The 25,763-nt window shown below is 41.9% G+C and overlaps 1 protein-coding gene across 2 annotated transcripts in view; it reads left to right on the top strand.

Annotated features, from left to right (window-relative positions):
- The first annotated feature begins 14,237 nt into the window (after positions 1-14,237).
- The window catches only part of MAN2A1 (mannosidase alpha class 2A member 1), a 119,733-nt gene continuing 108,207 nt past the window's right edge, over positions 14,238-25,763 (top strand). The window contains exon 1 of one of the 2 annotated variants that reach the window (XM_003643046.5): positions 14,238-14,801. In XM_003643046.5, the coding sequence (XP_003643094.2) occupies positions 14,667-14,801 (135 nt within the window). In that variant the 5' untranslated portion in view covers positions 14,238-14,666. Of the gene's footprint in view, positions 14,802-15,105; positions 15,185-25,763 lie in introns of those variants that run through there. The other variant, XM_046905798.1, reaches the window with a different exon arrangement.

The following is a 25,763-nucleotide window of genomic DNA, read 5'->3' as shown; positions in this document are numbered from 1 at the left end:
GATTCTGTTGTAACCAGAAGTACCAAAATACTGAATGGGACTCTATAACTCAGATGTAGTATTACTGCCGTAAAACTTAAATGCAAAAGTGTAAATTTTAATTTAATGGTTATCCGCAATTCCATCACAAGCCACCAATCCCTTCCAATGCGTTCTCACGTAAGCTTGTCCTATGTAGCTGTTGAAGTTACATTCCCTCACAGTTCTGCACTTTATTGGCACATAGTTATGCTTCTTAGCCAACTGACACACATTGAAATAAAGTTTCATCATAAGGGCAGCAATAATTTTCTAGATTCCTTGAAACCACAGCAGGCATAAACACCCGAAGTCTCATGTGTCAGTATACCAAGCACAGTCATCAACAACATTACTAGTTGTTTCATATGAGCGTATTGTGACTAATGCACCACGTACCATAACAAAAAGTCTTAATACATTTTTCTTCCTGGAAAAGTTCTGAGCCCACACTCAAACATCCCAAGCGGTCCCACTTGTTGTAGAGGCACTGTTTGTTTGGTTTAGAGATCTCGTACATTATCTACATAGGCATGCTCATATGCTTCTATTCAGTCATTAAACCACTGTAAATGACAAGCTTCCACACCCCCATTTTGTCTATCCTTAAAGCAAGCTTTGCAATCTACGCTATTCCCTTCTAGCAGGGAATATATATCTTATATAAAGATATAAAAAGTTCCAAAACACAAAATATACACAAATTTCTCAAAACATACATCACTTCTGAAAATCAGAGATATTATTTTCCTAACAGTTATTATCCTAATAGTTACGGTGGCAAAGTTTCATAATCTCAATCAGAGTAAGTTCAATGAAATTACTCGTCGCCTTGAACTGTTTCCTTCTTAAAGACAGGCATAAACATGCAAATTAAATAGAAGACTTACAAATGCAAGAATAAAATGATCATGTGAGCTTTTGTATGCAGATCAGACACCTGTATTACTTGTCATCACCATGGTGAGTACCAATTGAGTCTTGCTGACATTGGCAATGTGGTCATGGAGCAGACATGGTCATGTTGACAAGCATGTGATTACTTGTGATGCAGTTAGCATGCTGTGAAGAAAAAGCTATAGAATTCAATCCTCTCCCTGTTGCCTCCAGCAGAGAGGAGATTGAGAGATAATTTCCTCCCCATCATTCACACATTTTTGCTCACAGCAGAAAGAAAGAGATGAAAAAGCTGAGGAGCTAATTAATCACTGAATAGAGAAATGCAACACCACCAACAGAAAAGCGGAGATACAGTGTCAGGATGTTATCATAACCACTTAGTGATTTCTGTTTAATGCTATTTGATAATGAACTGACTGAGGACTACTGGAGTTGAGGACAGTTGAAGTGTTTGATAGTGAACATCTTTATTAGTTATTCTTTTCAATCTGTTGTGCTATGGTGGTGGAGGACACTACATTTATTAATCTTTACATAGCAGAGAATGATATTTTCTCAAAAAATGTCACTACTTTTCCCCTTTTATCCAGTTCTTCAAGGAAAAACACAGAATTACAGAAAAATTCTGTAATTACAAGGTTACTTGCCCTCACACTTGTATAATGAAAAGAAATACTGGCAAACATTGATCAAGTACAGCAAGGAAACAAAGATTAAAAAAAAACATTATAGTCCTACAAAATTAATAAAACTGGGCAATCGGGTCGAAGACAGGTGTCTAATTAAGGTTCCTCTGAAGTTCCATAGAGCTTATCTCCTGTTTAGACATACAAGGTTCCCCATAGGAAAGACAGACTAATAAATGCCACCACTGTAGAAAATGGTGCTTGTCCTTTATTAAATTACATGGTATAAGAGAAAAAAGCAGACAAAATTAAGTCTTATTTGTTCTGCTGCCAACAGAACTTCTTTTCATTCTCTACGTTTTCCTAGCTTTCCTTTTTTTCTTCTCCTCTCCTCTCCTCTCCTCTCCTCTCCTCTCCTCTCCTCTCCTCTCCTCTCCTCTCCTCTCCTCTCCTCTCCTCTCCTCTCCTCTCCTCTCCTCTCCTCTCCTCTCCTCTCCTCTCCTCTCCTCTCCTCTCCTCTCCTCTCCTCTCCTCTCCTCTCCTCTCCTCTCCTCTCCTCTCCTCTCCTCTCCTCTCCTCTCCTCTCCTCTCCTCTCCTCTCCTCTCCTCTCCTCTCCTCTCCTCTCCTCTCCTCTCCTCTCCTCTCCTCTCCCCTCCTCTCCCCTCCTCTCCCCTCCTCTCCCCTCCCCTCCTCTCCCCTCCTCTCCTCTCCTCTCCTCTCCTCTCCTCTCCTCTCCTCTCCTCTCCTCTCCTCTCCTCTCCTCTCCTCTCCTCTCCTCTCCTCTCCTCTCCTCTCCTCTCCTCTCCTCTCCTCTCCTCTCCTCTCCTCTCCTCTCCTCTTTCTCTCAAACTGAAACTCTGAAGTACTCTAACTGTTGGATGCTGTGCTGCAAAATTCTTTCTTTACCTATCTCCCACAGGAACTGTGGGGCTGTTCTGACCAGAGTAGTATAAATCTTGCTGCAATTTTTTTTTCTTTCTGAATTGTGACATGAAACAGTGAAATAATGCAGCCTAGTATTGTGTTTCTGTAAGATGTCGGTCATGTAGTGTGTCATACATATAAACAGGTTACAACATGTTACAACACTCAGTAAACTCCAAGTTTGTTCATTTGTTCATTTGTTTATTCATTCATTCTCTCTCTCTCTCTCTCTCTCTCGTTAATTAACACTTTAGCATCTTACTGATTTCTTTATAATCACTCTAAACACGAAAGTATGCTGGGAAAGGGGTGGTAGTTGCAAGTTATTCTACAAGGCAATGCATACTACTTGTGTTTTCCAATGTGTAACGGTATTTTCATTTTGTTAATGTTTTTTTCCTTGCATTATTGTTGTCTTAAGTGCAATATGTTGCATGTGAAAATCAACATATACATTTAAAGCAAAATTTTCTGTTGAAATTTCAACCAGATATAGTGACTGTCATACTTCTTTCAACATCAAACAGCCTAGAGCAGCAAGCCAGTCATTGTGTAAAGCACTCCTGTTTGTAGGCTGTGCTGGAACTTGTGGAGACAGTGCTCATCCTCTTCACTAGTGAATAGTGCCAGGTTTGTTCAGTTGAAATTAATTTTCAGGGCATCTGTGAGATAAGCAGCATAAAGGGTAGCTATTTTAATTTTTGAGGCACATCCAGGATGGCAAAAAGGATCAGTTTAGTCTGAAGAAATGTAACTATCAAAATCTATATTCTCAAGGTAGAATCAGAGTATGGCTTGGGTTGAAGGAGACCAGAATCACAGAACAGTTGAGGTTGAAAGAGACCATTTGGGATCATCTAGTCCAATTTCTTTCCAATTTTTTTTTTTCCAATTTGCACTTGGTATCATTAGTGCCCACATAGAAGAGCAGAGGGTAACAGTTTGATGTGTGAATAAGCCTTGGGAAACTTCTGATGATGTCACATATTCAAGCCCCTGGCAGGCAATAAATCTCTCCAGACAACTAGTTCTGCACATAGGTCCACCTGTTTACTGAAACAGCAAGTCATTTGCTGCAATTACTCTTCACTTCTTTCAGGTGTTCCCACAAGGCACTGGGTCGTACTGCACAGCTGCCTCTTCTGAAGCCATGCTGACTTCCTTCTCAGATGGGACAGCACTAAACCCATTTCTTAACTGCAAGTCTTCAGGAGGAGGAGAAGCCTTTCTCCTCTTACTCCTCTTACATGAAGTGATGACATTCCAGAATTCATCAATACTTCGCATGGCACAAACTTTGCAGTAAATTCACTGGTGTGAGGAATTGGATCTGAAGGTGAACAGTCACCTTGAGAACACCGTTTCCTACTCATCTTCTCTAACCATACATGGTCAAGTTATTTACTCCTGTAACTCCCTGATTCAATGCCAAAGGTTATCTAGAGTACTATACTTTCCACAGGATAGCTGACTGACAGGCCAGTCTTCACAGAGAGGCCTCAGGCACTCCCTACAGCCCGAGACAAATACACCTGAATCAGAAGTGTGTCTCTTTGAGTCCAAGCCTGACAAGGTCAGTGCAGCAACTCCAGAAGATACAAGGGAAAGTGTTCTTTGGTGTGTCTGATGAAGCATATGGTGCTGGAAATTAATAGAGCAATTAAGATTCCTTCTTGCACCTTCACAAACCCTGCTGCATGCCCCCACAGTGCCAACTACTACATATGATTGCTGTGATCACTGCCTGTTCACTACGCTCTGGGCCTGGCTCTTATATACGCCTCTGCCTAAGACTGACTCACTAGGTGCTGGACCCACGCTAATCAAGGACTGTTAGCAGCAGCTATATCTAGCTAGATCTCCTCCCAGGAGAAGCTAAGTTCTTCTGTAGTTGTCCTTCCCTAGGTCTCCTTTCCAGTTTGTAGTAATCATCCTCCAGTTCCTCAGGGCTCCCCGGAAAGGTTTCACAACTTCCAACTTCCAATGAGATCTTCAGAAGTTCTTAGCAGAACTCTGACACTTCTGCACAAACTGTTGTGTCTGCTTGCTGCCACTCACTCAGTTTGTTAAAATCTGCTGTCACCATGCTCATCATAAATAATTTCTTCCTACTATTTAACCTGAATCTACTTTCTTAGTTTAAAACCATTGCCCCTTGTTCTATCACTGCTCTCTCTGACAAGAAGTCCCTCGCCAGCTTTCTCAAAAGCCCCTTTTAGACCCTGCAATAGACAGGAATCAGTGAGGTCTCCCCGGAGCTTCCCCAGGCTGAATGAAGACAGCCACCTCAGTTTCTCTTCATAAGAGAGACTCTAATAATTCTGGCCTTCTCTGGACCAAACTGAGCAGGTCCATGTCTTTATGCTAGAAATTCCTGACCTGAATGCAGTAACTGTGGGGGCCTTGCAAGAGAAGAGAAGTGGTCAGTCACCTTTCACAACCTGCTGGAAACCCTTCTTTTGATGTAGTCCAGGATATGTTTAGGTTTCTGGGCTGCAAGCAAGATTGATGGCTCATGCTGAGTTTCTCATCAAACAACACCTTCAAGTCCCTCTCCTCTAAATTGCTCTCAATCTATTCTCCATCAAGCATGCATTCATATTTAGGATTACCCCAACACAGATGGAGAACCTTGAACTTGGCATTGTTGAATCTCATAAAGTTCACATCGGCATACCTCTGATTCTGTCAGGGTCTGTCTGGATGCCATTCCTTCCTTCCAGCGTGTTGACTGCATCATGTAGCTTGATGTTGCTGGAAAACTTGCTGAGGGTATGCTCAGTCCCACCATCCATGTCACCAACAAAGATATTAAATAGTACATCTGCCAATACTGACCCTCAGGGAATGCCACTGGTCTCCACCTCAACATTGAACTGTTGACCAAAGTTCTCTGAGTGGAACCATCCTACCAATTCCTTATCTGTGACGTGTTCCATCTGTAAAATCCATGTCTCTCCAATTTAGAGACAAGGATATCATGTAGGACAGTGTCAAAAGTTTTACACAAGCACAGGTAGATGATATCAGTTACTTTTTACATTTTTCTCATTTTTGTTCTTCTTCTCCTTTTAAAACTTTATGGACTTTAAAGATTGAGCTGCCCAACTTATTCTCTTGAATTAATTAATTAATTGATTTTTGTTGCCTTGTACACAGCCTTACAGACTAAGAGCAACTTTTCATAACTGTAAACTGTTGCCTATATATTGTTTCATAGTCAAATGGATTAACCAAGAGAAAAATGTACTTCTCAAAGGTGACATGAATTTGTAAGATTCCTTTCCTGATGTGGATTTCAACTGACTTGAAGAGTTCAAAGGAAAAAAAAAAGAACCAGAATATCATCCCAAAACATTTCATACTATATTTCTACAATATTGAATATTTGTTTTCACAGGTAGTAAACAACAATAAACATTAAATACATATATTTTCTTCCATATTGATCACATTGGTCCAAGAAAAATAAATTTTTTAATATATGTCATGATTTAATTAGTTTGTGCACACTGCAATAGAGGCATCTGACATATCCTTACTGTATCTGAAGTTACAATGAATTATCTCTTCAAATAAGGACCTAGATCGCCTGTAGAAGCTGACAGATTATCTACTAATGTGGACCATGAAATAATACATTTCTATAAACTCACACACATTCCAAAGCATAGCAAAATATTCAGTCACAGATGTACTCCTTGGCCAACCTGGCTACTTAGGCTGTTACTGCAGAAGCAATAAAAGGGCAGCTGAGGATGTGCTTGGCTTTTCTCCTACAGTATATAGTTTAAAACAAATGTATTAAAACAGTATTAAGGTTTCATAATAATTAGGTTTTCCTGTAGATAAAAGTTCAAAAATGTATCTAGAAACCACTCTCCACAATCCCATAAGGAATCTGAGCTCCTGAAAATCTTCATTTAGTGATGAGGCGTGACTCTAATGCATTTAGGCTTTATGTGAATGTAAAGGACTACGTTGTTGGACTGATTTTTTCTACATTGTAGGCTAAGTAAAATGGTAAAGATGATATTTTTTTAACAAATGTATAACAGGAAAACATTAGCTTAGCTTGGTTTATATTAATTTATGTTAGTAGACTTACAATGATAAAACACATTTTCTGAAGTAAGTCACTAATCTCGCACTTATAACTGGCCTTTTTATGGTTGTGACATTTATGCTCTGAAGAATATTTTTGTCACTGTTTTGTTTTGAATATTCATTAGATATTATTTAATTAAAATTTTTAACTGATGTTTCTATATGACTTCTTAAACTGTAGACATTGCTCTTTGCTTTGATGTTGCTAATGCAGAAAATTATCTCCATCCATTAATTGTTGCTTTATTCCCTTTAAGCTATGCTAATACTTAAAGATTTGCAGTCGCCAGAATGGTTTCCCAGTTTTGGGTAATTCTGAGAATAATCAGAATGATACTGTATTCTTTATCTTTCATTAAACATTGACTTCCTATTAGGTTTTCTAGAGATGGTATTTATTATACTTAGTGTATCTGGAGATACAGAAGGCTCCCTCTATCTGTTTTGGAGGTGTAAACTTACTACTATAAAATGCCTCTGCTAACTATTTTTCTTGAGATTTGAATGACAGTGGAAAAGCCCACGACAAATTTTGTCCTACAATGTTCGTATAGTCTTTCCTTAGCTTAGCCTATGTTTACCTTTAAGACCAATGCTGTTTTGTTAAAACAAAGACTTCATTATTTCTGTGCTCCAAATTTACATTATATTCAATATGGAGCCAGTACTTATTTTGAGGGGAAAAAGAACTATATATAGCTGCAGCAGTTACATTCTTCATTTTTTTTTCCTTGTGTTTTTATTCTACTGTATTTTCAAGAGAATATCCATATAATTAAACAAAAGCTTGAGTGAACAAAGAAGAAGCAGATACCAAACTGCAATCAGTGAAGAATGAAAGCACTGCTTCATTTTGTAAAATAAAATAAAATAAAATAAAATAAAATAAAATGAATGATGTATTGTTTAATGACTCAGTTCCTCATTGATGAAAAAGCTTGTTGAACAATTTTTATTTCATTTATGTTTTTGCTTTGACCAGTCCTTGTGTGATTTCTATTGTGGAAGAACTTAAGTAAGCTTTCCTGTGCATTCATCCATGTTCATTCGTACTTGCAGTCCTCTGTAAAGGTAACTTTTTGATTTCATCAGGCACCCTCATTCAAGCAACTTCGTTGCTAAGCCCCTAAAAATCTAGCTATTCTGATTCAACCCACAACATTAGGGCTGAAATAGTGGGTTCAGTTCTCCAGAAGAAAAGGGCTTTGTTACGGCTAGAGGTCAAACTGGTCATCCACTAGGAAAAACAAATTGTATGGTTCATAAAAAGCTGGAAGAGGGTAACAGACAGCACATGGTGAGAGGGAGCAAACAGTTCTAACATGATCTGTGAGAATGGTCTGCACCATTATTAGCAGGTGTCAAGATAGACTAATAGAAAACCTTACATGGGTTTGAAAGAGCCCGAACACTTACATTTAGCCTTGTTTACTCCTACCTGTTTGCAGTTTACCGAAACCTGAAATATATAAATACGATTGAATTAGTTAGCCTATCAGGACAACAAAGGTAATTGACTGACAGCTTCCGTGTTAACTTTCTGCAAAGATACAGTCTCAAAATTCTGAAACTACAGAATTTAACAAAATTCTTTGATAAGACAAAGAAGTACCACATCATTTTCCTTCTCCAAATAAGAAAATGTTAAATTAAGACAGAAACTGTAAACATATATTTAAAATCATACAGTCTAAAAGTAGTTGGAGGTAAGTTTAGTATGTAAAATGTAAAAAGCTCTTTATAAAAATCAAATTTCTTCATCAATTCACTTTAGATATGTTATAAAGAGGATGCCAACAGATTACATTGAATTTCTTCAAAGATATGCAGTCTTTGCAAATAGATTTAGAAGGAAAAACAGAAGCAGAAATTTGCATTACAAAAGTTTAAAGGACAAACAGAACGGAACCTTCCAGCTTTGTTCTATATTCCTTGTTTGTGTGTTAGAACTACAGAAACCACCAGAAGTTTGAGCAGCCTCCATACTCATATGTTTTCAGCTATACTTCAGCTGAAATTAGATGAGGCTTCATTAATTCCTCTGGGCTCCCCTTCGTTATATAGTGTATCAAGATCTATACTAGGCCAGTGCAGTCTAATTCTAAATACATGACTTTAAATACACATACATTTGTTTAAAATTTACATGATTTTGGTCCTTGTTTTAATCACGTCATCTAGTGCAATGTTTCAAAGCCATTTAAAAAAGCAAGAAAAGAAATTTGATGTTGTTGAAAGCAATGCCTAATTTTGCTTCACTTGTTACTAATATTTTTGAGAAGAATAACTTGACTGATTGGAACGCTGATTGATTTTTTGCAGTCTGGAGCCTTACATCTTCAATAAATGCAAAGACTGGCAAGTACTTCTACATGATACTAATACCAGGCAATGAGGCACTGCGAAACTGTTTTCTGGTAGATTTTTCATTTGGATTTAAATAAAAGTGATCGATCTGACACTGAGGGAACATAAAATGAAAATAAATAAGCTTGGCAGGATTGTGAAAGCTTATTGGTTTGAATAAATAAACAAACAAGTTAACAAATGAATAAATAAAGGGGGGGAAAGGCAAAAAGGAAGAAAGAGAAAACAGGAAGGGGAAGGGAAAAACTGAGAAAGCGGTAAAGTGAGGAAAGGGAACCTGCCAAGGTAGCCAGATTTCCTTAAGAAATTCCTGAGACTGGTTGAAGTTTTCAAACACAAAATGTGTTGATTACTTGCTGTCTAGTTCAATTATCATGATTTTAAAGCACAATGATATAGTTACTGAAGTTACAAGTATTTTAAAATAGACAGGCTATCTAAATTTCATGATTTAGAAGTCATCAACTTGGCATGGGAACAAATCTCTGTCAGTAAATACTTTCTCAGATTTTTGATTTTTTACAATACTGTTACCAGCAATAATTATAGCTTCTCTCCTAGAACGGAGTATACTTTTCTTTACCTGAAATTCTGTGATCGTTGCAAGTATAGAAGTTATCCAATCAGATGGTACTCACACATGTACATTGGCCTGAAGCTAAATATGTTGTGGTATGTGTAGTAATTCATCTGAGCATGAACATAGAAGCAAAAGTAGTAAGCAGAAATACTTATAGAAGTGCTATGAAAGTATGATGAGGTTTGTTAACGCAAGGTTTGTTAATGATTAATGTTTGTCCCTGATTTCTGATATTACAGTAAAACAAAGCTGAACCTTGCCAGAGGTCACTAAGAATCAAATCAGTTCATCCAAGCTTGTCAGCAGACAGTGATTTGATCTAACCAGTTATGTTTAACCTGGAGGAAACGAGAACTATTGATTACCTTTGCACTGTTGCTTTTACTGTAGGCTACTTACAGTGAGACTTCCAGGATGCAGCGTCAGCCTTCCTCTGATCCCACATCCCCTGAGCGCCACAACCTTTTCTTCTTGGTTTTCATTGCCTGCCTCCTTGTCTCTTCAGCATGGATGTAGATGTCTGAAGTAGGGAAGTTGCTTCTTGGACCATTTCCCTTGCAATTCATAGGAAACATGCTGTAGCTGAAGAATAATTTGTCCGAGTCCGCAAAAGAGGTAAAGACTGTTTGCAGGACTTAATAGGCCCAAGGGTGCATGTTAAGTAGTGCCTGGCGTTGAGAATTCAGAATCTTGGGGAATTTATTGTAGTTCTAAGAATAAGGGAATTTTTTTTTTCTTTCTTTTTTTTTTTTTTCTCTCTCTCTTATGAAAATGACACCGTACAGAGACTCCTCAGCTGCTGATTTTAGTGCACTGCCTTTTTACTGGGTATCAAAGGCACTCCAGACAAGTCCCCCTCAGGCATGTTTTGAGCTGCTACCATCTAATGAAAAAAAATTAAAAGCTTACTGTGAACTATATGGTGCCTTTTTCACAACGATGCTTTCCACCTATACCTAACTCTCATAACTTATTAGTGCCATGCATTTGCTTCTGTGAGTTGCTTTGACTAGGTCTATATTTCTTTGAAGGACTACCTTACTTATTATACCAAAAGTTTTAAGAAACCCTGGAGTAAAAAAGGAAAGCAGAGTAGGCAGCACCAAAGGCGTCTTCTCTTGTCAGAGCTGTGCAGCTGAACCTGTGGCTGTGTCCCTGACCTGTTTGTGTTTGCTTTTGTGGCTCTGAAAGGTCAACCACTGGGATGACTGTGATAGTGTTGTCCCAGTGATTATAATAAGACTTGGACTTGATGATCTCCGTTTGCCACTTCCAGCTGAGGATATTCTATGGCTTAGTGAGTTAGGAAGAAGTTGAAGGGTGTTACAAAAGCTAAGCCCATGCAATCCTCCCTCCCTCCCTTCCTCCCTCCTTTCCTTCCTTCCTTCCTTCCTTCCTCCTTTCCTTCCTTCCTTCCTTCCTTCCTTCCTTCCTTCCTTCCTTCCTTCCTTCCTTCCTTCCTTCCTTCCTTCCTTCCTTCCTTCCTTCCTTCCTGCCTCCCTGCCTCCCTGCCTCCCTGCCTGCCTTCCTCTCTCCCTCCCTCTCTTTCTCTCTTAAAAAAGGTTAAAGGTAGGGATTAGACAGATGGTACCCAAATTCAAAACCAGTGTCTAAAAAAATTCATTGTAGCAGTTGCTAATGGCTTAAGGCATATCTGTACTTAAAAATAAATTTATTTATGTGACTGCCATTACTGTCTAGCATTTTTGTGTAGGTCTGTCCTAACCTCAGTACCCAGGCTCCCATCTTCCTCTAAATGGAAAGAAAAAGCCACAAGCCTAAGTCTGAAGATACATGTATATACATTATAATATCATTTTAGCGGCACTTGAGGTAGCCCCCTCAGACACATATATATTATTACAGAGCTTTAAAGCATAGGACCAGATACTACGTTCAACACCACCCATGATGGTATTTAACACGATTCAGTGCATAGCTTTACCCTCATCTTAAGCCATGGACTCTCACTACTTGATGTATACCATCAAAGCACTGAACAGACAGTACAGCTGTTAATTTCCGTAAACTTAAGTAATATTCTAAGAAATTGTACTTTATTAAAAGCATTACTGCTCTTCTTGAAATGCTTGTGAGGAAAGATTTAAGTTCATTGCTTTCACTAACTTCAGCTCCGAATGTGAGCACTGTGACCACAGGTCTGAACACCTGCGTCTTGGGAAGAACCCTAACAGCAGAGAATCGTTCACCAGCTCTGTGTAGCTGCCTTGGTCTGGGTGACTTAGTATGAGAAATAAGCCCAGTAACAGAAATGGGCACAGTGTCTGACTGTCTGTGGCACTCCTGCTGACTCAGCCACCTGACCATTACTATCTCTCCACAGCGCTCTTGTCTCATTCATCAAACTGCTTCTGACATTTGCTACAAGGGAAATAGAAGGTCTGCTGATGGCTGGTTTGTTCACAGTCCCGTCCTTCCCCGTAGGTACCCTGTTCAAAAAGTCAACTACATATGCCATGAAATAAATGAGGAAATATGTATGTGATCAAGCAAAAGATGAGTAAAGGCTTCGCTGTGAACCCTAAGAATACATATCCCAAATCCTGGAATCATTTTTTGAAATCTCACAGTTACCCTACTGTAGATTTAAATACACTTTTCCTCTTATGAAAGATAAACTTGAAGATAACATCTCACACGGATCACTGCAAAGTTGGATTTTTGACATCTGACTGTCAGTGGTTTATGGGCTGATTTGCCCCAGTTCCCTGACAAGCAGGGTGGAGGGACCCACAGATCTATCCCCAGAAAGGGATAAGGGGGGAAAGGATAGAGAGATGGGCTCAAAACAAAATAGTGCCAACAATCTGAGGAGAAACAAACTCAATGCAAGATAACACACTATAATACAATATAATACAGTATAATTAGAATTGGAGCTAATAAATCGAATATAATGAAAGAGTGTCCGAAAACTGAAGGCCTTACTCTAATGCTGAGGTGAGACGTGCGGTCAGGATGAACAGAATGGAGGAGAGCCTGGCCTCATGACTTTGCCATGGGATTTTATCTCTTGTCTGAACGCAAAGTCCTCTGGGGGTTGTAGTTCTTCTCTTCTGGGACAGGTGCCCAGAACTGGAGCATTAACTCTTAAACTCCCAGTGCAATACACGATGTTGTGATGTGGAATACTGATAACCAAAAATCATAAAACCATGACACTGACCTCCAATAACATGACAAATGGAAAAAGGAGTGCTTATATTTATTTTCTGCGTGCATCTGCCACTAGAGGGGGAATAGAGCAAATGTGAGGAGGCAAGAGCCATCTGTTACATACACCCCTTTGCTTAGCAGAACGCTACCTGTTTCAAAGCATCTGTGTTTTGTACCAGATTCTGCAGGAGACCCACCAGCACTGTCCCTCTGTTAGACTGCTGTGCCCTTCCCCTGCTGTCTTTCACCCTGATCTGCGTCTTCCCTTAACTTGTAGCTGTTCCTGGTCAGCGCTCCTTGCCATTTCTGCATAGCCCCCACCCTTTTGTCCATCCTCTGTCTTGCCTCCACTGTGCAGCTCCACCCTTCAGCCTTTATTTTTTCTTCCCTGGCATTACAAAAATAAGTCCTTCTGATGTGAAACACAGCCTGTACGCAGAGCAGCGAGCAGCTCTCTGCCCCCGCACACCCCGTGGTGCATTGCAACCCCACCCGTGCTGCAGGAGGACTGTGGACACACCCAGAACCACCCAGTTCTGTTGTGCAGTGGGATAAGGGGAGGTGGGTGCTTGGGACAGCTGATCTGGGTCTGAGGGTTCTGTGAGACACCGCAACAGGTTTTTGATATGGAAAAACTTAGCGGAGATTTGACTTTCTTGGATCCTTCAGAAGTCTGAATGTTACTGGTCGGATCTTCTACACTTTTAACGAATTGTTAAAAGTGGTGGGATTTTTGTGGAAAAATAAAGAAAAAAAAAATCACCCGTGTATTTCAGACTTCATACTATGGGGATGTCAGAGCTGCTTGGCAAGAGCTCACACATGCAGCGCTAGAGCTTTCAGCACTGGTGTGGGTTTCATTAACAGACAGCGTGTCCCAACTACTTCCCCAAAGCGTTACTCAGACACAGACACCGGGCATGGATGCTTTCAAATCTCACAAAATCACATCCGTCAAAATTAGGAACTAAACATGGCCACGGTGGAGGAGAGGCACCCCCAGCGCCGGGGCCCGCACCGCTGAGACACGAGGCGCATCTGCGGAAGCTTGTTCGGATGTGGAAAACGTCGACTCAGCCTGGAACTTGCGGCGATCCATTCGTGTGCTTAACACTGTACGGGAGGAACAGCGCCAGCACAAGGCGCAGCCCTCGTTCTGACAAGTCTCTGCCGAGCACCGGGGCTGCCGTCGGCCACGGATACAGGGAAGAACCTCTTCCCCGGTCCTCTCCAGGCGGGGCCCCGGGGACAGCCCCCTGCTGCGGCCTTCCGCACCGCTGCCCTCTGCGGGTAGGGCGCATACAGCGCGGGGTCCGTGCCCCCGCGGCAGAGGAAAAGCAGCACCGCCCCGAAGGCCGCCGCGCGCCCCCTCGGCCACGGGGCGGTGCGGTCCGTTCCGGCCCAACCGAGCGGCGGGGCGGGGAGCGGGGGCGGTGCCGCTCCCGTGACCTGCTCCCGGCACCGCCCATCCGCGCGGGGGCGGAGCGCGGCGCTCCGGCGGCGGCGGGGCCGGGCGCTGGCGGGCGGGGGTTCTTTTAGGCGCGGAGCGTGTGCGCGGCGGCGGCGCTCCGGCCGTGGGGCGAGAGAGAAGGTGCCAGACTCCGGCGCCGCTTGCCGGTGGCGAGGAGGAGAGGAGAGGAGCGGAGCGGAGCGGCCGGAGAAGGAGGAAGAGAGGCGGGGAGCAGCGGCGCTCGCTCGGCCCCGCGGCGCCGCCGCCGCCACTTCCCCGCCGGGTGCAGCCCGAACCTGATCCGTTGCCGGAAACTGCCGGCTCGCCTCCGGCCGCGGCGCGGGGCTCCGGGCGGCGCTCCGTGCCGAGCGCGGGGGGCGACTTCTCGCACTTCTCCGGAGAGCGCTCGGGGCTGCCCCGCCGGAGGAGCGCCGTTGCCGCGGTGCCGCCGCCGACCGGCGCGGGGGCAGAACTTTCCCCCGGCAGCGCCGTGTGGGGCGGCGGGAGCGCTGCGCGATGAAGCTGAGCCGGCAGTTCACGGTGTTGGGCAGCGCGGTGTTCTGCGTGGTGATCTTCTCCCTCTATCTGATGCTGGACCGGGGCCACTTCGACCACCCCAAGAGCCCCCGTCGGGAGGGCACCTTCCCCAAGGTGAGCGCGGCGCCTTCGGGCCGCGGCGGGGCGGGGGCGAGCGAGCGCCCTTCACACCGCGAAGGGAGAGGGCGGAGGAGACGGGGGAGCGAAGCGGGGGGACTCCCGCTTCCTCTCCTCGTGCCTCTACGCCGGAGGTAGGGGAGAAGCGCGGCTCTTCTCGGCGGCGGGGCGGGTGGGCCGGCGGGGCAGGACGCGCGGTGCCGCCTCTGGGCGGCGCTGCCGAGCGCGGCGCGGGCAGGGAGGGGCGGTGCTGCCTCCGGCCGCGGCGGGGCCTCGGGGCGGCCGAGGGGGGCGCGGGCTCGTTGTGAGTGGCGCTGGCAGCCGGGGAGGTTGGTACCGAAAGCGGAGAACTGAAGGGCGATCCTCGACGACGCCAACAGGTGGGCTGGGGGTAACGTCGAGTTCGCTGGGGCCGCAGTTGTCACTGAGCGTTGGTTTGGAGCCGGAGGTGGCTCGCAGTTGGCAGTGCGGTGCGGCTGTTGGACAGAGCGTGTCCTTACACCTTGCCTTGTCTTGGTGCCTGCATGGGTGGAAAGCTAAAAGCTGCTTAGTTGTAGCGTTAAAATAAGCTACCACTATTTGCAACAGGAATGAAAGTATTTTGGAGGACACACAGTATGCTGTGCAGAAGGACAGAAATGCTGTGTGTGAAGAGTTTTATGTTCTTGCAGTAGTAGACCAGAATTACAGGGAATGAGGAACTGAAGATGCAGTTCATTTTGCTTTCTTGTACTTGTTCTTCTTGGGAAATGAAAGAACTGGAAGCGTCTTAGTACAGCAGCGAGATACCAGGCAGAACTTGGAAGGCACACTAAAAAAAGTGACATCTTTTTCTGATAGACTTACTAGCTTCTCTTTTAGTGCAAAGATAATAGCTGACACCATTTTATTTTTGGCCAAGTCAAAAGCCTTGACTTCAGTGTAGGAAAGCACACAGCCCTGTTCAGCCTCTGTTTCTTGGAGTTCCAGTTCAGAGGTCAGCCACTGGCTGCTTTTGAAACTAGGAGAACAGGAAAGAGGCAGTGGAAAAGAAAGGCCAGACTCTTGCAGCTGCATCTGCTTGGTCTATAACTCCAGCAGTGTTACCAGACACTGTGTGGTACCTGTAAAAGCTACTGTGAGCGCTGTTTTAGTGATGTGGTCACTGCCAGTATTAGCAGAGCATCTCGTGTCTTTGTATCATTGGTTGAGTTTAATCCTGGTAAAGAATAGAATAGGAAAGCGCATCTTTTTTTTTTTTGTCATGATTTGGTTTCAAAAACTGAAGTGAATGTTGAAGACCTACTGGGTATGTTTGGCTTTCCATTGTCAGTATCTTGCAGTTGAAATTCCAGTAATGTAATATTGGGCTTGTGGTGTAGAGTCAGGTGGAGGAAAACATTCTACTATCCGTCCTCCTTCCTCTCTTCTGACCCCTGGAATGCTCTGTCAGTGATTGCTTTTTTCTGCCTTTTCCAAACAGAAATCCCTTTGAGGCTGGTCACTCTCACTGCCGAATCCTCTGCCAGCAGTGCTTCACTCCTTCTTTTGGGTGAATAATTACCCTTTTCCTTCTTAGTGCTTTATCCTTTGAGAAGGTTACATGTTAAGCTGATGGAACTTTCTGCTGCCCTTTTGGTTTTGAATAGAAATTTTTCACTTCGTTAAAAACTTGGAATGCTTCTGAGCTCTATCATGCATCAGCTTAAAGTTGAAATGGAAGACAAAGAAGGGCAATGGGAGCTACCAAAAATATTTGAGAAGAATATGCTGTCTTAGCTTACAGGAAAACTATGTCACTGTAGCGTTTCCAGAACGCTGTGTTCTGTACTGTAAGTGAAACTAGTCACAGATGTAAAAACTTCAAGCCGTTTTTGTTTGTGGAAAGCTTTGGCAGCAGTGTATTGCATGTCTGTGGATACAGAAGGGCATTTTTTTTCGTGATAACAAAGGTCAGGTTTTTTTCTTGCTGGTTAGAAAACGGAAATGAATTTATGACTTTTTTGATAGCTTCACCTTATCTTTTTTCTGATCTGATAATGTGTCAGTTTTTCAACTTTTTCTCTGTATAGCTCTGCTAAGAGACCTTGCATGTCCTGAAGGTTACCCTTCCTGACACATGCGGTATACATAACCTCAGAGGACAGGAGCAGCTACCACTGGAAGCATCCTCTCCTCTAAGCTGATGAGTGTTTGTCTATCTATAGTTCAATTTCTGCCAGCATTAGAGCTGGGATTTTTAGCTGGCAGTGCCTGTTGATCTGCATTTCCTAAAGAATGTGGTACCTAGAACTAGTGGTAAAATGCTGGTAATGATTACTGTTCAGCTTTCATTTTCACAGTTTCTTCCAGATGCTGTTTGTTGCGTGATCTCATGATAGTGTGCATCGGACTGAGGCTTGTGAACCTGTCTTCTTTAGCTGCATCTGCCTTTGTGCTCAAGGATTGTTCTTCCTGAGCTTGATTTCTAGTTTGAGAGTTCAGGTAGTTGTTCAAGCATGCCAATAGAAATAATTGCTGAAATAATTTCAGGAGAAGATCTCCCAAGAAGCATAAATATCCCTAGGCAGGTGCCTTTACATACTCTCTAACTAAAATGCTTGAAAATGTTTTTTGCTGTTGTGTGAAAGAGAATCTGTGGTCAGGCTCAGGAGGTGGTGATAATATCTTCTCTTCAGGGGCTGAATTTGCAAAAGCTGGCTTCAGCACTCACTTTCAGAGTGGATGTTGTCCATGCACTGTGGTAAAGTGGCGTTGTGGCAACTAATAGAACTTGAACTAATGAGATGATTTATAGCCTTGTCATCACTAATGGTGCATTTAAATCATATCCAAAGATCTGCTTGTTGCCGTAGATCAGAAGTCTCTGAGAATTTTGGGAAGATTAGGTACCTGTTTCTTTTCTTCATATTCCTTTGGTGTGACTCTGATGTGGATCTCCGAAGTCCAGAACTGTTACGATGACTGCTTTCCATGAACACTCTGCTCTGAAAGAGCATTTGGCTTAAATTCTCCTAAGAGAGCTCATCAGCAGTTATTAATGACCTGCTCAAGATGGTTCAGGCATTGCTAAGTACTTATATTAGCCTTTTCAGTTTAGGCAGTGTTGTTACTATAATGGTTATGCTAGTTATGTAAGTTCTGGAGAGTAACAGCAGAATTGATGATGGATACCTTTCCCATTCCTACACTCCTTTAAGTAAACAAATAGAAGCTGCTGGGGAAAGTACCTCTTTTTGGTAAGGCTGTCTGAAAACATCTGTGGCTTTGTGAATGGAGAGGAAAATGCTCCGGCTATCAGTTCTTTGCGTTTGAGAAAGCTAATGAAAATCCTGAAAGTGAGAAGGACAAATTATACAGCTGATTTGCATGCCTGCTGCCCTGCCTCAAAACAGGATGCTTCCTGTCTCAAGGCACACAAGGATACTGTGTGTCCTAGCATCCTGTCTTAGGATAGGAGTGATGTTTCTGCATTGTGCAGAGACTAGCTCAAGGTGGAGAAATAGCCTTAAATGCATTTCTGTATTATTATTGAATCAGTCCTCAGCTCTGACCGTTGTATAAATCACCTAGTGGAATTTACAAACAAACAAAAAAGTCATAGTGTATATTGCTTCTGTCTGTAATAACTGAATTCTCTGAGATATCTTGTGGCTGTCTGGTGGAACGAGTTTTGGAATGGTCCTTTGCTGGCTTGGTCCTCTGCTGTCCCTTGTGCACTGAGCATCAGGTACAAGGGATTCTTGGGCTAAATTGACACAGCTAAATAAAAATTTCATTCAAATCAAGTCTGAAGTGGACCAGCTTCACTTGGAGATCCAGTGTTACTGTATACAAATGAATACCAAATATGAATAAGCACATATTAATCTATTTTGGATGCAGATAGGAAAAATCATTAGCCTAACTGCTTATTTTCTCAACTAACTTTACCTTGAGCTAGAGTAAATCCATAAAAGCTGTTCATTCACAGAAACTGGTGGAGTATTTCTTTTGATTCTGAATTTTGCTTGACTTACTTAGAGATCATGATGCACTCTTAGGACAAAGGAATACATTAAAAATCCAGTGTTCCTTAAATTAAGTGGAGGATTTATTTGGGGTGAGAATATTTTGCTTCAGAAATATGTCCTTGTTATAGTCTTCACATTTTGTGTCTGAGCAAGTCAAAGCATCAACACAAAAGAGCATCCTCTCTTGCTGCTTGGAACAAAGTGTGTTTTTTTTTTTTCCTAACCATTTTCACATAGTTTGTTTTTGACTTTTATGGGACAGATTTCCACCACGTGCAGAGATGTTTCTGGAAATATCTTTTTGAAACTCAGGTCTGATTACTGGAATAGGATGAAGTAATTGCTCCTTTTTATCTTAAGTCTTTCCCTTAAATTTTATTAGAAGGAAAACACAAACATATAGCAACTTTGATCCTTAGTTTGATCCTAGAATTTAGATCCTTTTGCTACTTTTTCTTTTTTTAATGATCATTTGCTGAATCACATTCCTTCTGACTACCCATCCCTATCTCCCAGTGCTTTATTATTTCAAACTTACTCTGATATGCTCATGTATGTGAACTGCTTTTATGGGCTCTGTAGCTGCATTGTCTTGAACAGAGATGAGGAAATACAGTTCTCTAAAAGCAGCTGGAAATGAAAGAACAAGCCTATATCCTTCCACCAAAGGATTAAGGCCTGGCTGTTGATGTTAATACTAAAGCTTCTCTGCTGGCTTCCTGTTTTCAAAGCACCTACGTGATGCTTCGTAGATTTCTCAGCAAAAAAAAAAAAAAAAAAAATACAAGTAGTGATTATTGTACTGTTCAGTGTTATTTCATCTGTGCCTACCAGTTTGGAAGTAATACCACCTGGCCAAAATATAACTCATAGTAGTTTGGAGCAGTAATAGGAGGAAACTGGGGCAGAAACACTAGCAGTTCTCTGAATCTGAGGACCGAACAAAGGCATCTTGTGTGCTTTGCTCTGGAGTTACTGGTAGGCTAGTAGTTCCTTTACTGAAAGGCAGCCCACCTTCAGTTAGCACTCACTTTCCTTTAGATGGTTGTAACTACAGTGTATCATCAACCCATGCTCCATAGTTGCTGTGCCCCAGTTCTGTGCAGTACATACTTCAGCTCCCTTCAGTGTTAGCAAATCTTTATGCCTTCTGCTTTTGAAATCACAGAATAACAGAACATGACTGGAAGGGGCCTGATATGCCAGAAATACACTTCTCAGCTGTAGTTTTGCTAGACACGTTGTAGTGAAGTGAAATCAGTGGCTTACCTAAATTACAAAGACATACCTTTTTTGCTTCATGTTCTTATCATGATCTCACAAAAATATTAGTGAGCTCAATTAGAATAGTTCTCTAAAGGCAGGAATTTTTTGCCAGACCAGTCTGGTGGCCTTCTTTGATGGAGTGACAGCATCAGTGCACAAAGAAACTGATGTTGTCTTCCTGGACTTTTGCAAGGCCTTTGACAGGGTCCAGTACCACATCTTTATTTCTGAACTGGAGAGATATGAATTCAAAGTTCTTTGGTGGGCAAATAATTGTTTGGATGGTTGCAGCCAGGGGGTTGTGTTAAATGGCTCTACATCCAGGTGGAAGCTGGTGACAAATGGTGTCTGCAAGGTGTCTATCTCAGGACCAGTGCTCTTCAGCATCTTTATCTATGACATAGACAGTGGGAACGAGTGCATCCTCAGAAATTTTGTTGATGATTCCAAGCAGAGTTGTGCAGTTGTATCACAGAAGGAAGGAGTGCCATCCAAAAAGACCTGGACAGGCTTGAAAAGTGGGCCCATGTGACCCTAATGAGGTTTATCAAAGCCAAGTGCAAGGTGTTGCACTTAGGTCATGGCAATCCCAGGTAAGAGTACAGACGGGGAGAAGAACTCATTGTGAGAGGCTCTGCAGAGTACTTGGGGGTCCAGGTAGGTGAGAATCTGGATGTGAGCTATCAGGGTGTGCTTGCAGCCTGGGAGGCCAATAGTATCCTGAGCTGCAGCAAAAGAAGGGTGGCCAGCAGGGAGAGGGAGGTGATTGTCCTCTTTTTTGCACTTTTGAGGCCTTATCTGGAGTACTGCATCTAGGCCTGGGGCCTCAAAATAGGAAAGATATGGAGATGTTAGAGGTGTCTAGATGAGGCCACGAAGATGATTTGAAGGCTTGAGCACCTCTCTTATAAAGAAAAGTTGAAGGAGCTGGGCTTATTCAGCCTGGATATTGGGACACCTCGTTGTGGCCTTCTAGTACGCAAAGAAAGCTTTTAATTGGTAGGGAGACAGGCTTTTTACGTGTTCTGATAATGATACAGCATGGGAAGAATGGCTTTAAAGTAAAAGAGGAAAGATTTAGGTTAGATGTTGTAAGGAAATTCTTTACTTAAAGGGAGGTGAGTCATTGGCACAGGCTGCCCAGAGATGCTGTGGATGCCCTATCCCTCAAGGTGTTCAAGGCTAGACTGGATGGGGCCCTGGTGTAGCCTTCTGTAGTGGTTGGCAAGCCTGCCATGGGAGCTTGGACCTGGAATGGTCTTCAGTGTTCCTTCCAGCATAAGCCATTGTGTGAAATCCTTAAAAAGGTTATTTAGGTAACTTTCACTAATAAAAATATCCAGAAGTCTTCTGCTCAGTTTAATAAATGCTATAGACTTTGACTTGTGCTTTTGACTGATGTGTGGTTTTTTCATTGTGTCCAACCTTGCAATATGAAAACATACTGAAACTCTGTGTTCAAATATTAAACTTCTATGTCAGGCTGTATTTTTAACTTTTACCTGCTTGTTCTGTAGAGGATGTGACTATTTTGTTCATTCTACAGTGCTCTAACAATGAACAGAGAATGTATTCTGTTCTTACCATCTTGGTATGCTGCCATGTGGCCAGAGCCTCCATATCAAGATTTTAGTGAAGTTAGTTCATTGTTTGTGATGGTTTACCGGGAAATAATTATTGATAAGAAACTGGTACAGAAAGTGATGAAGGTGACTGCAAATCCAGAAAATGAGAATGGAAGCCCAGTTTCCACAATGCTTAGTGCTGTAAATCTGTATAGGCAATGATCTGGATTTGGATTGCACATCACTGGGAGAACTCTGTTCATTCTGGTAATCTGCTTTCTTCACCTCAGCTTATTTGTGCACCAGAGCCTCTTAAGTAGGACACTGCTGGCTCCTCTGTGGCATCCAGTTTGTTCATGTGGGTGAGAGGGAGCTGGTTTTGAACCAAGCACTTGTTGATTTCCGGCTCACTTTCTAGATATATAATAGTAAGTTTTAGCTATCCTAAGCTGAGACATCTGTAATGTGGATTTCTCTTCCTCCTGCCAATTTCTGTGATTACCTCGTCCATGGGCCTGTCATGCACTGTCATGCTCCCACTTCAATTTTTTGTGCTACCAGTCTCTCTTCTTCATGAATGGTCAGTAGTTGCCTGTTGAAAGGAAATGCATTTATAAAATGAGTGAACATTACTGTGGAAGTTAAAGTTGCTACTAATATTCTTTTCTGCACTGTTGAATACTTAGATGGAGGAAATTATTTTGTCTTGCCCAGAATAGAGCAACAGAATATCCTGAGATGAAAGGGACCCACAAAGGCCATCCAGTCCAATTTGAGGCTCCACACCAAAATTCATACCCTGTGTCTGAGAGCAGTGTCCAAACGCTCCCAAAACTCCAGCACAGGGGCTGTGCCTGCTGCCCATGGCAACCTGTTCCATACCGACTGCTCTGTGGTGCGTACCCTTTCCCTAACTCCCAGCTGCCCTTCCCCTGATGCAGCTCCATGCCATTCCCTCGGGCCCTGTCACAGAGAGCAGAACTCAGTGCCCGCTGTGAGAAGCTGCAGCTTCCATGAGGCCTCCCCTTAGCTCCTCTGCTCTAGGCTGAACAGACCCAGAGACCTCAACCACTCCTTGCACACCTTGCCCTCCCTTCTCCACCATTGTAGTCCCCCTTCGGATGCTCTCTAATAGTTTTATGTCCATGTATTGTGGACATAAACCGAACCCACACCCAGCATTCCAGGTGAGGCTACACAGTGCAGACCAGAGTGGGACAGCCTTTCCCTCACCAGCTGGCAGTGCCCAGGCCTGGTGCACCCCAGGTTATGGTTGGCCCTTTGGGCTGCTGCGGCACACTGCTGGCTCCTGTTCAGCTTGCTGTCCATCCTTCGTTGCACACAATGTTTCATTGTGTTACTGGGCTTTCCTCCTTGTGCTGTTTAACAGTGTGCTTCCTTTCTAGGGAGAGTCCTTCCTACAGTATCAAGTACAAATAGACAAGAACAAGTGGGAGACAGTGAGAAAGCAGTGTTCTGAAGAGAGGGTCTTGAAAAGATTAGAAATGGAAAGAAATGTAGCTCCTTCCGACAGTGGTAGGAGCAGGTTCTTCAATGCAACTAATGTGCATGGATTTTTTTCTTTTCATTTTCCCCCAAATGGGCAGAGATTTAATCTTTGTTATCCTCACTTCAGACTGAAACGAAATCTTCCAACCCTGTTTAACTCTGGGGATGCCAAAGAGATGAGCTGTTCAAGTGAGGCCATTCTACCAAAGCAGATCTACCTAGTTTCAGTTCTACTGGATTTGTTGGTACTTTGCGCTACACAGAAGCCTAGAATATTCCAAGTTCATGTAGTAGTATTTATCATCACTGTGAAGTGAGAGCTATGTGGCCTTCTTACTTTTAAGTAAAATCTTTATTTGTATAGCCCTTCAATATTTGAAGGTGGAGAGAAATGAAAGAAAGACATTTTTACCAAAGTTACTAAAAAGTAGTTGACTGGTTTTATAAGTCAAATGATTCACTTAATTTCACACTTCATTTCCTTATGTAAAATAAGCATGTAGATTCACGGAGTGGCATTTAGTGGTCTCCATTTAGACTGAGCAATAGTTATCCAGAAAGCATATCTCCCGTTTTCTACATGGTTGAGTGGAACTCAGTCTTGGAAGAGGACTGCTTCTGTTCTAGGAAGAGCTAATGCTGTAAACTCTCAGCAAAATGTGCTGATGTGTATGAATTGTATAGCAATCCATGTTTTGCTGTCTAGTATTTACAAAGCCATTTAGACTACAGCATTTCAGGTACAATTGACTAATAAAATTAATGCATCTCTGCTCAGATATTTAAAATAAAATAAAACTGCCCTTCACTTGCAATATGTGGAAAACGTTCAAACTTAATTTAGAAAAATACTGCTGAAGTATGATTTTAATGATCAGTAGAGGTCCTATGCGTTTTATCTTTTGATTTATCTTTTAATTAGACCTATCTGGTGCTCTTGTAACATGTTGCTAATCTGTTTTACTACTAAATTGGCAATTAGAAAATGGGGCAGTGTAAGTCAGTTACCTGTCTCTATCAAAGCTGAAACTGAATTCCATTTGTGCTATTTTCATTGTCTTGAAGGCTTAGAGTATTTTTCATGTTTATCTCAAGTTCTAAAGTAATTTCATAATTGAATACTACATTTTAAATATTGTCTACTCCTACCCGCTAAAAATGTGAGTAAGGAGAAAAGGTGGATGTAGACTGGAGGGAAAATAAAAAAAGCTTTTGGTAAGGGTTCTGTATGAAATTATGAACTTGAGAATGGATTCTTGACACTCACTATTTTTATACTTCATGAAATCTGGGATCCACTTTTAGTTTGTGATACTGCTGTTTCTTAAAGTTAAATCCAATAGCTGGTATATTGTGCAATGAGAATTGAAAATATTTTCAAAATCTACAAAGACTTCCTTACCTGTCAGTTTTAAATTGGATACTGCATGAGGCTGTAGTTAAATATTCTTAACTATAGCTTATTATTTGATGTTTTCCTTTCAAGCTGAGTTATTAAATGTCCTGTTTGAAATGTGTATAAGCGAGACATGATAGGTCTCGTAGCCTTTGGAAAAGAAAGCAGATAGTTTTAATTAATGTCTATTGTTAGTTTCCACTGTGGGAGGTTAGGTAAAGATTTCTATCCCCAAAGATGAAGTAATTGCATGCTTAATATTCTCATAAAAATCACTGCTCTTCAGTGTTATAGGTAGACTTGAGTTTTCCACTTTAAAATAAATGATTGATGGAAATTTATAATAAATTCTTATATTTTATAAATTATTATAAAATCATTACTTGAAGATGAATGGGGAAAAATTACTATTTGAAAACAAGCTTTAGGAACTTAGTTTTAAAATTATATTTTTGCCATATAACATGCTTTAAAATGCTTGAACATATCATAGGTATTTTAAGGTTTAAAGCATAGAAATTTAAGCAAAACATTCATCCTACAGATACAAGAAATATAACATGACCTCTGACTTCAGAAGTTTCTGTATGGCTGCCAGAAGCTGGCAGTATATGCCAGTGGAAGGATGAGTCTAAACATGCATTCAGTGTTATTTTTTTTTAAATGTTCTGTGTGCTGTTTACAGCTTCTGGAAAGTCGGTACTGAGCTAGATGACATGAGGCAGATTAGTGGTGTAATCAATGACAGGATAGTTGGTCGGCTATTGGTAATCAACTGTAAGGCTCTTCACTTGTAGGCATAGGTAAAACATTTCTAAAACATACACGAATGAGAAGATAAATTTTAAACAGTTGTATGTTTTTACAGTTGCAGAAGAGGAGTGTATAGTGGTGAGATAGGTGTGAGTAACATTTTAACTGCTTACTCATTTGGCACTTTTGAACAATAATCATATGCAGTGAAGCAGGTAATAGCAACAGTAGATGATAGCTATATTTTTACTTTTTAAGAATGTAAAGATCTGAGGCTACATTGGGCAGCCTGTATAGTCTGAGTATTGTTTTATATTGTTCATTTCTCAGCTTCATTGTTTCTTCTGGGCCACTAGGGGGCATGGGACGACACTTTTTTTTCTTTCTTTCCTGTCTCCTGTCATCTACATATAGATCTCCTGTTCTTTGTTTATTTTATTTTTTAAGTTTCGGGTATTTGACTTCAGTCTGTGTAGAA

The sequence above is a fragment of the Gallus gallus genome, chromosome Z (assembly GCF_016699485.2).
Source record: "Gallus gallus isolate bGalGal1 chromosome Z, bGalGal1.mat.broiler.GRCg7b, whole genome shotgun sequence".
In the NCBI taxonomy this organism is placed as follows: Eukaryota; Metazoa; Chordata; class Aves; order Galliformes; family Phasianidae; genus Gallus; species Gallus gallus.
The sequence above is the reverse complement of the archived record's forward strand: the minus strand, read 5'-3'. Positions and strand labels throughout refer to the sequence as shown.